The sequence below is a fragment of the Choloepus didactylus genome, chromosome 18, assembly GCF_015220235.1.
Source record: "Choloepus didactylus isolate mChoDid1 chromosome 18, mChoDid1.pri, whole genome shotgun sequence".
Taxonomy (NCBI): domain Eukaryota; kingdom Metazoa; phylum Chordata; class Mammalia; order Pilosa; family Megalonychidae; genus Choloepus; species Choloepus didactylus.
This window is the reverse complement of record NC_051324.1, coordinates 55733779-55750271: the sequence shown is the minus strand read 5'-3', so window position 1 is coordinate 55750271 and position 16493 is coordinate 55733779. Positions and strand designations below refer to the sequence as shown.

At 42.8% G+C, this 16493-nt stretch overlaps 2 protein-coding genes across 2 annotated transcripts in view; both read right to left on the bottom strand.

Annotated features, from left to right (window-relative positions):
• The window catches only part of SMURF2 (SMAD specific E3 ubiquitin protein ligase 2), a 158048-nt gene that overhangs the window by 128205 nt on the left and 13350 nt on the right, over positions 1–16493 (bottom strand). The gene's annotated exons all lie outside the window — the stretch shown is intronic.
• Positions 14924–15662, bottom strand: LOC119514463 (transmembrane emp24 domain-containing protein 2-like). The gene has a single exon (XM_037810232.1). The coding sequence runs from the start codon at positions 15571–15573 to the stop codon at positions 14968–14970; it is 606 nt and encodes a 201-aa protein (XP_037666160.1). The 5' UTR covers positions 15574–15662; the 3' UTR covers positions 14924–14967.

Here is a 16493-nt window from a genome sequence, read left to right as displayed (position 1 = left end):
TCCAATAACAGTGATAAAAGCAATGTTACTGGACTTTCTGCTCTGACCTTAAAGATAGAATGTTTCTATCATTTCATCATTAAATAGGATTTTTCCTATAAGATTTTAGTAAATAACCCATTATTAGGTTAAGGAAGTTTATTCTAAGCTTCATTTACTAATCCTTTGGGGTTTTTTTTAAACATAAGTGGGTGTTAAAATTTGTTCCTGCATTCATTATAAGTTTATGATTTTCCTATTTTATTCCGTTATGGTGTTGATTACTTAATTTTTATTGTTAAATCACTCTTCCATTCTTAGAATAAACCCTACTTGGTCAAAATGAATTTTACTGCTGTTGTTTAGTTGTTTCATTATTTGGGAGGAGTTAAACATTACTAAAATGAGTTCACTAATCATTTATTTAAGACAGAATTCCCTCCCAAGTACTTTCACAGAAAATACACTCAAAATTGTTGAAGAGATACTCTAAATTCTATTTGTGTAGGCTTAGAATCCCTTGCTCAAAAACATAATTTTGTGCTTCTAAAAACTCAGAAAAGATAGCCTGCAGTACAGTGTGGTATAAGGTTTCACTTTCTTGCTTTTTCATGGAAAATACAGGTTTTCCAGCCTTCCATTTCTCAAAAAATATATCAACTATAAATGAAATTAACTGTGGAAAAATAGATCTTTAAAAAAAAAAAACATACAGATAGAAGCTACTGTTAAGAAGTTGAGTTATTTCAATATCGTCTGATATAATCCTACTTAAATTATTGACTACAACTTGAAATTAGGAAGGAAAGGAAGACTTCATACAATTTTATACTTAAAATGATGATTTGAAACGTCCATGTCATAATAATAGCAAGCAAATGAAATGAAACCATAGTGAGTTAAGATTTATTGACCTTTTCTTAAAAAGTCAAAACCTAGCATGATAATTACCAATAACGTCAATTCTACAATGCTACATATGATTTTTATCCAGCATTAAATTTGAATCCCATTACAACAATCAACCATTTAAAAACTTCTGTATGGCAAAAGACAGCATAAACAAAGTTAAAATAAAAATGACAGACAAAATATATGTAAGGTATAACAAAGGATTGCTATCCAAAACATATAAAGAGCTTCTACAAATCAATTAGGAAAAAGCCAAACAGAATAGAAAAATAGTTCAAAAAATATAAATACAGAATTCACAGTAGAAATGGCAAATAAAAATATGAAAATAAGATTACCATAGTAGGAATCAAAGAAATAAGTTTACAACAAACATCATGGTAACATTTACCACCAAACTGGCACAAATTAAAAAGGCCTGTTAACATTCAGAATTTTCAGGTTACAAAGAAACAGGTTTTTTTCTATATTCGGCCATGAATGTAAATTAATACAAACTTGTTCAAGGACAATATAAGCAGTACTTGACAACATTCAAAATATGATTACCCTATGATTCAGCAATTTCAGTTCTAAGAATATATTTTATATACACACTTAAACATGAACCAAAAGACACACACATAAGAATGTTCACTGGGTCACTATTTATAACCAAAAAGAAACAATTTCAATGTTCAGCAATAGACTAGAGCCCTCTATTTTTAAACACTGCATAGTATTTCATACTATCCATACTATGGTTAAAAAAGAAAAAGTCCAAGACAAATTAAGCGTAAAAAGCAAATCACAGAACACTTAGTATAATGATTCCATTTCCATGTTTAATTTAAAAAATACTGTATGAATGTATATAAGTCAAATGCATAGAATAAATCTAGAAAATTTATATGGTGATTATGAACAGTGGCTACTTCCAGGGACAAGAGTGAGATGAAGTAGGAAAAGGAACTATACTTTTTATTCTATATTCTTCTATATTGTTTGACATTTTTACAGTAAGCATGTAGACTTGTAATACTTGTGTAATTAAAAATAATGCAAATAAAACATTTAACCATTTCGACTTAGTTTTTAAAGAATTCAGGTTTCAAAAATTTGCATTGTAAAATAGAGAGTACTTGCAGTTTTTAAAAATGTTAAAGGAGCAAGAGTTACTTAGCTTCTCTTTTTGTTCTCTGCCTAGTTTTAAAACCACCGAACCGAACAAAAACTGCCAATATCAGTTCAAAAGCAGCCTACACTTGTAATTGCATTCCACGTTATTTGCCTGTTATGAAATCAGACAGGCACACCATCTAAGTACTTGTTACTTAGATGTTTATGATTGTATTTATTTATAAATACTCCAAAAATTAGTATAATGCTGCAATATGGAGGATACCGATTTTTCTGTGGTTTCAAGAAAAAGTTATTAGGCAACTGCAAAGATACAAGAATACATTATTAAAACTCAATTACCAGTAGTATAAAAATATAATTCTCAAACATTCATACACCTACAGCCCCCCCCCCCAAAAAAGACTGTTCATTAACTGTACTAAGTGATAACTCTAAAGGACACATAACAAATTTTCAACATAAAAAAACAGGATTTGTGATAAAACTACCAACTGTCCCAACTTCAAATGTCAAACATAGAAAGAAAAAAGACACTCATCATAGAATAATATCTATAAAACACAACTATTTGATTAGTTGAACAGAGGAAAATTAAAATGACAGAAAAGGGCATCATTGTGTTTGAACACACACACACACACACACACACACACACACAGACTGCGGTCGCAGTTGACTCGTCTGGGGGAGGGTGGCGGCCGGTTGCTAAATCCTAGGCTCCCAGGATTGCTCCGAGGGTACTGGCGGCGGGGGCTCTTTCCCGGAGGCGAGGGCGAGGCGGGGGACTTGGCCAGGTCCCCGGCGGGAGGCGTGCAAAGTATGGAGGGCGGCGAGAAAGGAACAGGCGGGACACGTTTCTTTTAGGATGAAGAAAACCAAGAGAGTTTATTAGGGGAGAGTACAAGCTTATATCGGGCGGTTTAGAGGGCGGGGTAGCTGTAGAGGTTAAAGGCTTGGATTGGTTCTGAGAGGGCGCGGAGGTTGATTGAAAAGGGGCGAGAGTTGCTCCCGTAACGGTGTCCGGCAACAATGTATGCGCACCGGTGGTGATGGGAGTTGCACTGGCAACGGGGAGTGTCCGGGCAAGATAAGGGGGTGGGGAAAAGGCGGTTCCCTCCGGCAAGCCTCCCCTAACACTGGTATTTTGGGAGAGGAAATGGGGCCTGCCTCCGGCCTCACTTTCCCAGGCCCGGGGGGCTGTGGAGGGCGCTGTCACCCGTACCCACTACCCTCCCTAGGGGTGGATCCGGTCCCCCAGCCCAGGCCCGCCAAGTTGAAGCACGTAATCAGTGTCCCGCATTTCCCCCTTCTTTTCTAATTAAAGGAAGAAGCTTACCGGAGAGGTCCGCTAAGGGATGAGGGAAGGGGGAGGTCGGGGAGGGGAAAAGGGGTTGACGGTGGCTCAGCGAGGCTGGAGCTCGGCGTTGGTGTGGCGCCCGGGCGCTCGACAGGGGCCTTGCTGCTTGCGGGATGGACGAGGGTGGGGGGTTTAAAGTTGGAGGTTCAGAGAAGCTGGAGCTCGAGGTTGGTGCGATGTTCAGGCGATCGAGAAGGGCCTCGCGGTCGGCGGGTTGACCGGTGGCGGTGAGGTCGCGGAGGGTTGGTTGTCATCTCGGAGTAGGGAGCGTCAGAGGTGGCGAGTCGCTGGTACTGGACTTGCACGAACGAGGAAAAAATAGCATCCGTTTGTTTCCTTACAAGCTGGACAATTCTGCGGATAATGCAGGGTCCTAAGGTGAGAGCTAGAATAATTATTAGTAGGGGGCCGAGGAGAGGGAGGAGGTATGGGAGGAGGGGGGTAAAGATGTGGGACTAATAGCTGGTGGCTTCACGGTTTTTTTTGCGTTGTTCCAGTCCCTCTCGGACCTTTTTTAGGCTGTCCTCGGCGAGACCTGTGGAATTGGCATATACACAGCACTCTTCTCCTAGGGCGGCGCAGAGGCCTCCTTCTTTGAGGAGGAGAAGGTCGAGACCTCGGCGGTTTTGGAGCACTACCTCAGAGAGGGAATTGACAGAATTTTTAAGATGGGAAATAGCGTCTTGTAGGTGACGAATGTCCTCGTCAACAGCCGCCCGGAGGTGAGTTAGGGCGGAGTCTTGACTGGCTAATGCAGCGATTCCGGTGCCAGCGCCTGCAAGACCTAGGAGGGAAGCAATCGTGAGGACGGTGATGGGCTCTCGCTTTTGCAGTGGGGCAGAAGCTGCAGTTGTTTCCAGGCGGAGGAAGAAGTCTTCCTCGCTGTGGTATAGGACCCTAGGGATGAGGACAATTAGGAGGCAAGTTTCATTAGTTGTATTGAGGGTTTGCACGTTAAGGCAGGGGGTAAGCCCTGTAGAGGAGCAGAGCCATTGGGAGGAGTTATGAGGAATGAGAAATTTTGCAGAGCTGCTGGGAGATGAGTAGTCGGCGCAAGCTGTGAGGTTGGGAGAGTTACTTGAGCGAGGGCGGATGCACTTTCCTGTAAAGGAGACTGAATGAAAGGTTAGGGGGACGGCAGAGGTATTCCAATTGCATTCCGAGGGGCTGTCCTCTGTGTTTTCTGAAAAGGAGAGGTTGGAGGCAACTGGCTCATACAGAGGGGAGGAAGTGGAGAGGCAAAGCCAACAAGAGGAGGTAAGATTGGGGTTGGAGGAATTCACTGAGGTGAAGGCCGCTTGGATAAGGCTGAGGAGGGGAGAGGAGTAACGGGCGGGGGGCGGACGAGGTTGGGGTGGTGGTGTTGGCAACGCGCCGTTTGCAGCTGAGGTGCGGCTGGTTGGAGCTGAGGTGCGGCTGGAGAGCTGTGGAAAAAGGGGGTTAATGACTTTATTGGGACCAATGGCAGAGGGGTTTTTTTGTACAGCCTCCTTTTTTACAAGAATAAGGGAACCTGGGTCGACTCCTTTCAAATAAATTCTGAAGCCCCAGGTTCGACCGAGTAACCAGGAGGGATCATTGGGGAGCTGCACACTGAGATTTAAATGTGAGCAGGTACCTGTAGTTGCAATCTGGTGATGCACATGGTGGCATACTGAGCGGGCATGCAAGAGACCTCTGCCCCTGAATCGAGCGTGCCCGTGTACCATTGCCCCTCTATTCTTAACTTACGAGTAGGCTTTTCTGGGGTGATAGGGACTGTCCAGAGAAGCGTTTTACTGCCGGTGAAGTGATTAGTTTTATTAGAACCGGCCGGCACACTGCCTCTTAGGGGCGGGGCTGAGGCTTGCCCCGCTTGGAGTTTAAAGCTTGCTCAGTGCCCTGGCGCTGACTGCCGTCAGGGCACCAGGGATAGCAGAGGTTTTTTAAGCTATCCTTCCTAAGATCTCTGGGGCTGCTCTTGCAATCGCGCGCCCAGTGATAGCCACGCTGGCAGCGTGGGCAAGGAGTGGGAGGGGGGCGCCCATTACGCTGCATGAAAGGCGGGCGGTTGACTTCTGCATTGGGGCACTCCCGGGCAAAATGACCACTCTGCCCGCACTTAAAACAACCGGTGGTGGCGGCTAAGGCGGCAGTGACAGCGCCAGAGACAGCCTGGGCTAGGGACGTGGCAGCTGGGTCAAAGGCGCTGCAGGCGAGTATCCAATCGCATAGGCTCTTCTCCCGCAAGGGAAGAATAGCCTGCTTGCAAGGGGGATTGGCTCCCTCGAGAATGAGTTCTCGAGCGAGAGCCAGTTGGGCCTGGGGATCATTAACCTTTCGAGCGCAGGTTTCCTCAACCCTAGAGACAAAGGTGGCAAAAGGCTCATTTGGCTCCTGGAGGAGCTTGGTGAATTTAGTAGGCCGACAGGCGGAACAGTTGGCAAAAGCTCGCAAGGCGATTCCCCGAAGGATAGGCCAAAAGGCGGCAGGCGCATTAATATAGACGGATGCATTTATAAACGCTCCCGTGCCCAAGTAGGCTTCGGGGTGATGATAGACTTCAGTGGCTGCGTCTTGCTCGCTTTGCTTAGCTGCTTCCGCCTGGAAGTGAGCACACCAATCTACAAACTGGCCTGGGTTAAGAATGGAACGGGCAAGCGAGGCCCAGTCTTGGGGGAGGCAAAAGTTCATGGCGATATCCTGTAGTAATTGGGAAGCGTATGGGCTACCTAACCCGTCTTCCTTGACGGCCCTGCGAAGCTGCTTGATAGTATCAGAGTCAATGGGATACCAGTCATACGGTTTCTGTGGTGTGGGGGTAAGGTTAAGAGGAAAGCAGCGAAAAGCACGAGAGAAAGGAGGACGCGCTTGCAGAGGGCTTGGCGCGGGAGTGGGGGTAGGGGGAGCGTTGCCCCAAGGGTTGCCTTGAGGTGTAGAAGGCAGCCAGGGGTTGTTAGTCGGCAGGGTGGGAGGAGCGGCGGCAGCTGCCGGTAGCGGCTCCGAGGGGGAGCTCGCCGGAGGGGGAGGCGGAAGTGGGAGGCCCCAAGCGTCGCAAGACGGCGGCGCGGTGGGAGTGGCTAAGGCATAAGATGGTGGACTAGCTCCGTCCTGTGAAAGGGCGGGGCCCAAGGCATAAGATGGCGGACTAACTCCGCCCTGTGAAAGGGCGGGGTAAAGCGCATGCGGTTTCCGGCCCAGCTTAGGGCTGACGTCATCGCCGGAGCACTTCCTCCCCTCGATGGAAGAAGAAGGAGGAAGTTCGCCATCTTGGCGAGGCTTAGTATTGCTTTGTTTTTGGGGGGCGACTTCGAGCGCGTTGTTAATTTGCTCGACTAAGGATTCTGTGTCCGAATCGTGGTCTACATTAGTATCGCTGTTTGAATCTGTAGACTGGGTTGATAGGGCCTCCTTGGATTTAATGGGGCCTCGATCAGGGGGAAGGGAGCCTTGAAGGCAGGAGCGGACGGTTATTAAGGTGGGGAGCAAGCCGGGAGGGAAGCGCTTGCTCTCATGTTCCATGGCGTTGGTGACCCGATCAATAAGGCGATCATAAGTAACAGGGTCCCAAAGATGGCAAGTGGTGAGTCATGGGTTAAAGGGCAGCAGGAGGTCCCAGTATACCTGCAGCTGCCGGACAGACACTTTACAGCGATGTGTGTCTAGGAGACCCGCCAGAGCACGAACTTGGGGTGCTTGGCGTGCAGATAGACGATTACCCATAGCGGAGGGAGAAAAGAAAAAAGGGGGGTTGATTATAGAGTAAAGAAAATGAGGTAAATCGTGGCCGCGAGGCTGAAGGAGACGGTGAGAATAGAAGGCAGGACCCTCTAGTAGCGAGAGCAGTTTGGGGGGGGGCGGTTGCAAAGAGGCACACCGCGCTAAACAAAGAAACAAAGACACAGAGGACCACAGCAAAGTAATGGAGGGGAAGAGGGAAAGCTACTGGAGGAAGAGTGTTAGGAGGAATGGGGGGGATATAGGAAGAGAAGACGAAAGGTAGTCGGGGGCAAGAGTTAGGTTAATGCGGGAAAGGAAGAGCGGCCCGGGCGCGGAGCGGCGTGGGAGAGGCGGCCCCAGACGTGGAGCGGCGAGGGAGAGGCGGCTCCGCGGGGCGGCGAGGAAGAGGCGGCCCTTACTTTGCAGGCGAGGAGAAGGGGAGCTGGAGAGGCGTCCGGGCGAGCGGGTGGTTTTACTGGACCGCTGCGTAGAGAGGACTTTTAATTCCAGGTGCCCCACGTTGGGCGCCAGTTGCGGTCGCAGTTGACTCGTCTGGGGGAGGGTGGCGGCCGGTTGCTAAATCCTAGGCTCCCAGGATTGCTCCGAGGGTACCGGCGGCGGGGGCTCTTTCCCGGAGGCGAGGGCGAGGCGGGGGACTTGGCCAGGTCCCCGGCGGGAGGCGTGCAAAGTATGGAGGGCGGCGAGAAAGGAACAGGCGGGACACGTTTCTTTTAGGATGAAGAAAACCAAGAGAGTTTATTAGGGGAGAGTACAAGCTTATATCGGGCGGTTTAGAGGGCGGGGTAGCTGTAGAGGTTAAAGGCTTGGATTGGTTCTGAGAGGGCGCGGAGGTTGATTGAAAAGGGGCGAGAGTTGCTCCCGTAACGGTGTCCGGCAACAATGTATGCGCACCGGTGGTGATGGGAGTTGCACTGGCAACGGGGAGTGTCCGGGCAAGATAAGGGGGTGGGGAAAAGGCGGTTCCCTCCGGCAAGCCTCCCCTAACACTGGTATTTTGGGAGAGGAAATGGGGCCTGCCTCCGGCCTCACTTTCCCAGGCCCGGGGGGCTGTGGAGGGCGCTGTCACCCGTACCCACTACCCTCCCCAGGGGTGGATCCGGTCCCCCAGCCCAGGCCCGCCAAGTTGAAGCACGTAATCAGTGTCCCGCAACAGACTACTTAAAACTGTTTCCTTAAAATATAACTAATCTAAAGCTATAGAAATTCCATGTTTGTGCCTATTTCTTTTTCATAAAAATGTGGTTTTAGGATTCTGAATAACAGGTTTTAAATTTTTTTCACAGTATTTAAAAAGCTCTAATTCCAATAGTCACTTCTCAAATACCACATGTTAAGCAGGAGCAGCATCTTTTAAAAACTAAAAACATTTTATGTATACATTGTAGAGGGATTCTGGAAGTATATATTAGACATATTTCCTGCCTTTGACAACTTTATACTCTAGCTGTGAAGCCCTGACTAAGAAATATAAAGCAACAAAAAATTAGTATAAAATTGGGTGCTAAACTGTACTACCAAAACATCTATAGCCAGCACAAAGGGTAGATCAAAATAAGAAAGCTCAATTAACAGAATATATATCAAGCACATAAGTATATGAAGGCGCCATGTACAGAAAGTAAACATCATAACTAAGATGTACAATCTCGCAAGGCAATTAAGAAATAAGCACAGTAGAAAGCATTTTGTGACAAGTGCCTTAAGTACAAGCAAAGAGTTCTGAGATTTCTGAGGAAAGAGCTCATACTAGCTTCTAAACTATTTGAAGACATTGTATATGGGAAACAGAATTTTAAAGGATGGGTATGGTTTCTGGTTTGTTGTGTGTGGGGGGGGAATCAAATGATGGAAAGAGCAAGATACTTGAGAGGGTGAAAAGGAACATTCCAATTGTGCTAGAACCTAGGTTAAATAAAGAGACAGGTTTAAAAGGTAGACTTAATCTGCAAAATGACAGGCTAAGGAGTCCAGATCTTATCCTGTCAACAAAAGGAACTATTAAAGGGGAAAGACATGATCGAAGCGATGTTCCAGGTAAGAGTAATCTGATTGCAGTGTCCAGAATGGGCTACAGGAGAAAGGACTAGAGGCAAAGAAACCAATTGTTTGCTAACTACACCAACAATCTCAGTTTGAAGTAATAAGGAATGAATTATGCTAGAAGAATGGAAAAGGAAGAGATGCATCAAGAGAAATTTCAAAGGACAAAGAGCAAGGCTTGACAATTAATTGGGTTGAGAGGAATGGGGAATCAATTATAAAACCAAGGTTCCTACCTTGCTTAGAAATGTTTAACTAACTCCTAACTACCTACTTAATAAAATCCAGCCTCCTTACATCTTTTAGGTCATTCTACAATCTGACCTTGGTTGTTCCTTTTCTTCCTCTTCCTACCCCAATCCACACAAATAACTGTACTTCATATCCTTTGCTTCTCTCTCCACCTGGAAATTAAAACAGCTTGAGTCTAGGCAGTAGACTTAGATCATTGGAATTACTTGGAGTGAAAGTGGGACTGGAGAGGTTTCCAAAAAGAAAAATTAGGATAAAGATTAATCTGGACCTGGCATTGTGGGATTGAGAACATCTTCTTGACCAAAAGGGGGACACAAAATGAAACAAAATAAAGCTTCAGTGGCTAAGAGATTTCAAATGGAGTCGGGAGGTCACTCTGGTGGACATTCTTACGCACTACATAGATAATACTTTTTAGGTTTTAATATATTGGAATAGCTAAAAGCAAATATCTGAAACTACCAAACTTCAACCCAGTAGCCTTTACTCTTGAAGACGATTGTATAACAATGTAGCTTTCAAGGGGTGACAGTGTGATTGTGAAAACCTTGTGGATCGCACTCCCTTTATCCAGTGTATGGATGGATGAGCAGAAAAATGGGGACAAAAACTAAATGAAAAATAGGGTGGGATGGGGGGGGATGATTTGGGTGTTCTTTACTTTTATTTTTTATTCTTATTTTTACTTTTTCTGGTACAAGGAAAATGCTCAAAAAATAGACTGAAAAAAAAAAAGATCATGGCTCTTCTGGGGTCCATAACAGGTTCAAACCAGCACAAAACCTAAACCAGCCCATGCAGAGACCACATGGTAAGGTTCTGAAACGACTTGAAGAGAGAGAAATGCCCGCTAGACACCAGCTATTCCAGCCCTGGACTATACCAGCTTCAACCACCATCTGAATAAAACACATGACAGACCCTGAGCCAGAAACCACCCCCCAGCCAAGCCCTTCCTGACCCACAAAAACTATGGGAGATAATAAACTTATTGTTTTTGTTTTAGGCCTCTAAATTTTGGAGTAATTTTTTCACTCAGCAATATTAACCAGCCATAATAGCAAATATATGATAATTTAACTAATGGGGCAGGGGGACGAAGGTTAACAGTAGATTTTCCAGATAGTGACCAGTTTTCAAATACTTAAGAGATCTGAAAAAGCTTATGTAATAACTCACAGAAAGTCTAATCAGTAAGACACGTTCAACCTGAAGTCAACATAATTGGCTTTATAACCTCTACAGATTCTTTCCTGCATCATGATTGTCCTACAATAAAAGAAAGTAGACAAATATGCTTACCAGGCCACTGAGCGGCCAACCCAAGGGCTTGCATTATAATCCTTCCAAACACAGTAGTTATCTATTTATCTATAGCCTGTATTTTAATCCCTGGCCTCCCATGAATCAAAATGAGTGGGCCAATGATTGCAGAAGCAATAAAATTGCCAAACAAAGCAAAATACATAATTTTTTTGAACTCAGAATCACCACACATTACCACTAAGTAAGATGGAGCTTTTAAATTAAGTATTTCATCAATCTCTTTTTCAAACTATTATTCATCTAATCAACAATTATCTATTGAGCACTGTGGGTCTGCAAACATGAATAACAGATAGTACCTAGCTAAAAAGGAGTTCACAGTGCTGTGTGGAAACCATCAAGACAGCCAGTGAATTTTAAGTCAACATGATAGATGATACAATGGGAAGGACGCTGAAGAGCTGTAGGAGGATTTAAATAAGGATGTGCCGGATAGTCTCTATTTGCTCCTCCAAGGCCATTTTCCACCCTTTAACTCGTATTCTCTGACCCAGGAAGCTGACCTTGATGGACTACATGAACTGGGCTCCCTTGCCTAGTTCAGTTCAATAAATGAGAAGCAACAGCAGGAGAGTAAAGGGTAAGAAGTCTGGGCATTTATTCCCCTGGCTTCCTCTGTGCTCAGACAGCATTCCTTTCCCAAAGTCCAAAGCTCCTACTGAGCATCACTCTCCTGTAACCAGAAGTCTCTCTGGGTTCCATAATCACTCTCCCCCTTGGCCCTTGCCAGCCCAGTGATGGTGCAGCTTCCTTTCAGAGCTAGTCCCTAGGTGCTTACACTATTCCTTGATGGATTTCCCTTAACCCTGCCCGTACAATTTTAAGTAGTCCCTTCACGACACTCTTTAACCTACTGTGGGTGTGTTACCTATAGTATTTCCTACCAGGAACCTGACTATCAGAGGAGATAATACTCTAGATATGTCTTAAAAATCAAGAAGGAAATAATACAGGAAGACTAAGTGGGAAAGGAGAATAGAGCCTAAGGAACTCACTTTCAAAATGTGGAGCAATGAGAGAAAGTGAAGTTTAAGAAAAGATATAGAGTTCTCAGTGGCAGAACATAAGGGTATGATGGAAACACAGGCATGACAGGAAACAGTAGTAAAGCCTAATCATAAAAAGCTTTTAGATGCCAAAGGTATTTAATAGAATCGGTAAAATACTTTCTCAAATCCTGTCTTCCTCTAATTAATCTACACTAATTTATCCATACTACCTCTAAAGAGCTCTTCAGAGATATGTCCCTTGCCTGCTTAAAATTCTTCTCCCTGTTGTCTTCAGCATCAGATTGTAGTCCCCAAATACCATTTCCCACGAAAAGGAAATAGGGCTTCCTAGAAAAAATGACTGATTCCAAATCTGAGGGATAAAATGTTTAAGGTGAGCTTGAAATATCTTGTTATATCAGAAAGTAGGGAAACCATCAAAGATTACTGGAGTCCTGTCAAAAGAACTCAGGCACTTGAAACTATCAAACTGCAACCCAGTAGCCTTGACTCTTGAAGACAACTGTATAACAATGTAGCTTTCAAGGGGTAAACAGTGTGATTGTGAAAATCTTGTAGACAGATCACACTCCCTTTATCCAGTGTATGGATGGATGAGTAGAAAAACGGGGACAAAAACTAATTGAAAAATAGGGTGAGGGGGATGATTTGGGTGTTCTTTACTTTTATTTTTTATTCTTATTTTTACTTTTTCTGGTACAAGGAAAATGTTCAAAAAATACGTTGGGGTGATGAATGCACAACTATATGATGGTACTACGAACAGTTGATTGTATACCATGGATGACTGTATGATATGTGAATATATCTCAATAAAACTGAATTTAAAGAAAAAAAAACTCAAGACACCAACTTGAAGAGTCTCCTACTGGCTAAGGACAGGGCAATTTAAGAATAATATCTGCAATGAATTCAACTACATCAAATATGTTACAACCCATAAATTCATAAAAGTTGGTCACCTTTGAAAGATGCTTGGAAACCAACTCATTACTCCGAAAACTTGTAAATAAACTACTATTCCTATACAAATTTTACTTAAGAGTAACCAAAGAATTGATGAAGAAAAGTTTCTCCTTAGAAACTTTGTTTCAGTTAATAAATGAATACCATTTTCAAACCCCTAATAGAGTAATGGACCTAGGCAAAGATCAATGATTGCTACTATCACAAAAAGAAAAATAAGCAGGTTATGTATCTCCTAAGGAAGCACATCAAGTATTTTTATCAAAAAAAAAAATTGAACCAAAATCAGATTAAGCTTCTAAGTACCTATTTATAGGAAACACAAGGTACAGAAGAACATAAAATGAAGTCAACAAAATCCAGAAAGTAGAAAACTCCACAGAACATATTATCTTGTTTCTGTAACAAATAAATTCAAAGAAAAAGAAAATCTGTAGAAAAAGAAAAAAGGGGAACCTGTAGCGACTTAAGAGACATACCAATCAAATACAATGTGTAGACCTTTTTGGGATCCTGACTAAAACAAACCAAATATTAAAAAAAAAAAAAAAAAAAGGGAAATGAATCTCTTAATGAGATGGATGGGTTTTTCTTATTTTCAATTAGGAATGCTACATATTGCTGGAATGAGTCAGGGTTTAGCACAAATTCTATTCCTATTTTTCATTATTATAAATGCTAAGAAAACTTATTCACATAAATAGATGGGAATGAAAGTTTTTTTTTTTTCCCTATAGCAATGCCATTAAATTTTTTGAATATTATATTCCTAAAAAAACACATTTTCTTTCATATTTTCTGGAAAATAATGGTATTTATTTGATTTGCCTGTTTTTTTTTTGTTTGTTTGTTTTTTGTTTTGTTTTTTGTTTTTTGTTTTTGTTTTTAAAAAGAATTGTTTATTTACTGAACCTGGGGCATATTAGATACACAACCAATTTTAAATTTACATCTTTTAATTCAATTTTGAAGTGTTTTCACACACACAAAAATAACTGGCATGCAACAGTTATCCTAAGGTGAAACACTCACCTTATCAAAAAACTGTCGCAAGTATTTTCACCCAAGTTAAAAAAAAATTGTTTATCCTGAACATGAAAGCCTGTAACAAATTTAAATTAATTATATAAAATCCGTTACTTGTAGTTTCTGCCTTGCAAAGATCCAAAAAAAAATGTACAAGTAACTAATATACATCAGTCACAACATAATCCTGGATCATCCCCACACCAAACCAGATGCTCCTTTAATTTTAAACCCATCATCAGAGACCAAGAGAGTCATTTCCTTTTATACAAAATTCACATGTGCCAAAAATGAAAGACCCAAGAGAAACAAAAACAAAACCCTAGTACTGACAATGATGTTCAGTACACTAATTAAACAGTGGCCCAAAATGCCACTGATCAAAAATAAAATAGTGGCTGTATATCATTGCAATGAAATCCAAGAGGCTTTAACCCTTTGGCATCAGAAATCCAGATTTTTCCAATTGCGTGAATACACACTTCCTACGTACCAAGAGCGGAGAAAGTGGACATGCCAGCACAGAAAGAAAAAGAGCTACCATTTGCTGAAACACCCAGAGAATTGGCTTTAATAGAGACTTTTTACAAGATTAGGCAGAAACCAAAAAAAAATGGTTACTAGCTGCTTGTGTCATCAATTTAAGTGGAGGTGATTGAGTCTTAAGGTTCAATGTAAAAATTTAGGGAGGAAAATATATGTCAGGGCAAGTCTTATCTTTAAAGCAAAAACAAAAAAGAAAGTATAAAAGTAGCCAGCCATGGCAGCCTACTCCAAAGTCAGAGAGCTGTGCCATTAAGCTGGGCAGAACGTCCAGATGCAGACTAGTTGTTTCTCATAAGAACTCAACAAAACGAATCTTTAACAACTTGAACTGCAGGAGAAGGATTCCAAGAATGCAGTCATTTTAGTGGAGTACTATTTGCCCTTGGGCTGATTTCTTGAACAAACTGTATTTTATTATGAATACAAAAGAAAAAGAAGACATAGAAAGGACTATACTCCTATATCTCATTTACGGTGTTTTGAGTTCTCGAAGGACTGTATAATGGAAGCAGAATTCAACTAAGAAATAATGCCAATCAAACATCAAATTTTCATTATAACTTTCCTAAAAATATTTCCCCCCTTATAGCTATTAGTAACAAAGAAACATAAGTAGTGAATATACAGTTCAGAAAATAAAAACAGAGAAACTAATGACATTATGAGACCAAGGTGTTTGGTAAACAGTGAGATAAGAGAAAAAGGCTTTTAAACAACCCTCCGGACTTCAAAAAATCTCTTCAGGTAGTAGATCTGTCCCAATGTCATGGCAACTAGAACAAGAGCTTCAAAGAAGGACCAAAGGACCACTCTGCTGTTTGTATTGTCATTGATTGCTCTGTGTATTCTCTCCCAAACTTCCATGTACTCCTGTTCATGCTTTACAGCTGCCATTGCCACTGCCAGCTCATTAATCATTTCTTCTAGCTTGTTCTGGTGAGCTTCTGTTTCCATGTCCTGTCCTTTTGGGGCCTCCCCAATATCAATGGTGAACATCACTATCTTTGGAGTCATGGTGGACATCCTATTGCTAAAACAAAACTTATATGTTCCATCCATGTGAGCAGCAAATGTGTATTTCCCACTGGACTCTCGGTCTCCTTTATAGATTCCTTTATTGTCAGGCCCTGTAATCTCCACGTCGATGTCCAAGAAGCCGCCCTCGGCCACCTCAAAGATGAGGCCCATCTTGGTGCCTGAGGTGACCCGCTCAAAGAAGCACTCCTCGGCATGTGCGCCGATGCTAACGAAGTAGCCCGAGGCCGTGGCCAGGAGCGCAGCCAGGAGCACCAGCAGCTCGGCGAGTGTCACCATGGTGGGGCTGGGGCCGAGGCCAGGACCGGGAACGCGGCCTCCAGAGCCGCCGTCGCCGCCGCCACCGCTACCTCCTCAGCCGCCCGATTTGCCTGTTTTTTATGAAAATTATTTTAATGATCATGATCAGCTAACAACTTGATCGAGTCCTTCAATACTGTGGCAAATTAAGGACCGAAAACCACCTAAACTTGTGAAAAGATGTTACCTATTCACTGGAGTCAATGCCTTTCTCAACACCCTCACCAATGTTTTGATTTGTCTATGTTGTGCCCTGGAGGGTGTCTCTCCACAGGACAATGTACTATCTGGGGTGGCTGAAAAGGTATACCTTTCCTCTGTACAATGAACAAGTATGAAAGTCCAGTCAATTTTAGAATCTGGAAAGTGAGCCTCCTTAAATATATCTACGACTATTTTTCATATGAAAAATAAGAATAGCCATGGATATTCTTTCATTTCACCCAATTTCTTAAGCACTCACTGCATGTACCACAAACTAGCATTATTTGGTTATTTCATTCATCAAGTTTTGTCTCATCGCTATTTACACTGCAATTCCGCAAACAGTAAGGTCAGGGTCCTAAACTGTTCTAGAAATCCCAGGGCCTACCAACTCAGTGTTAAGCTGCATATAAGTCTCTAAACAAATGTTCGCTGAAAGAATATGCAAATATGAACATATTTCATCACCATTCTAAGTTCCCTTTCTGGCTAAAGAAGAGATTTAAGAGTTAACTCAATTGGAAATCAGAAGAAACTTGATATATCACCACCAACCCCATTTTAAAGTAATAAAAAGGCTGGTTTCCCAACAAAGCTAAAAAAAGGAAAAAAAAAAAAAATAGAAACAACTAGGAAAAAAGGAACTAAAAGATATAACAATTCAAATTTTATTACAAAGGGGAGGAGGCGGGGCA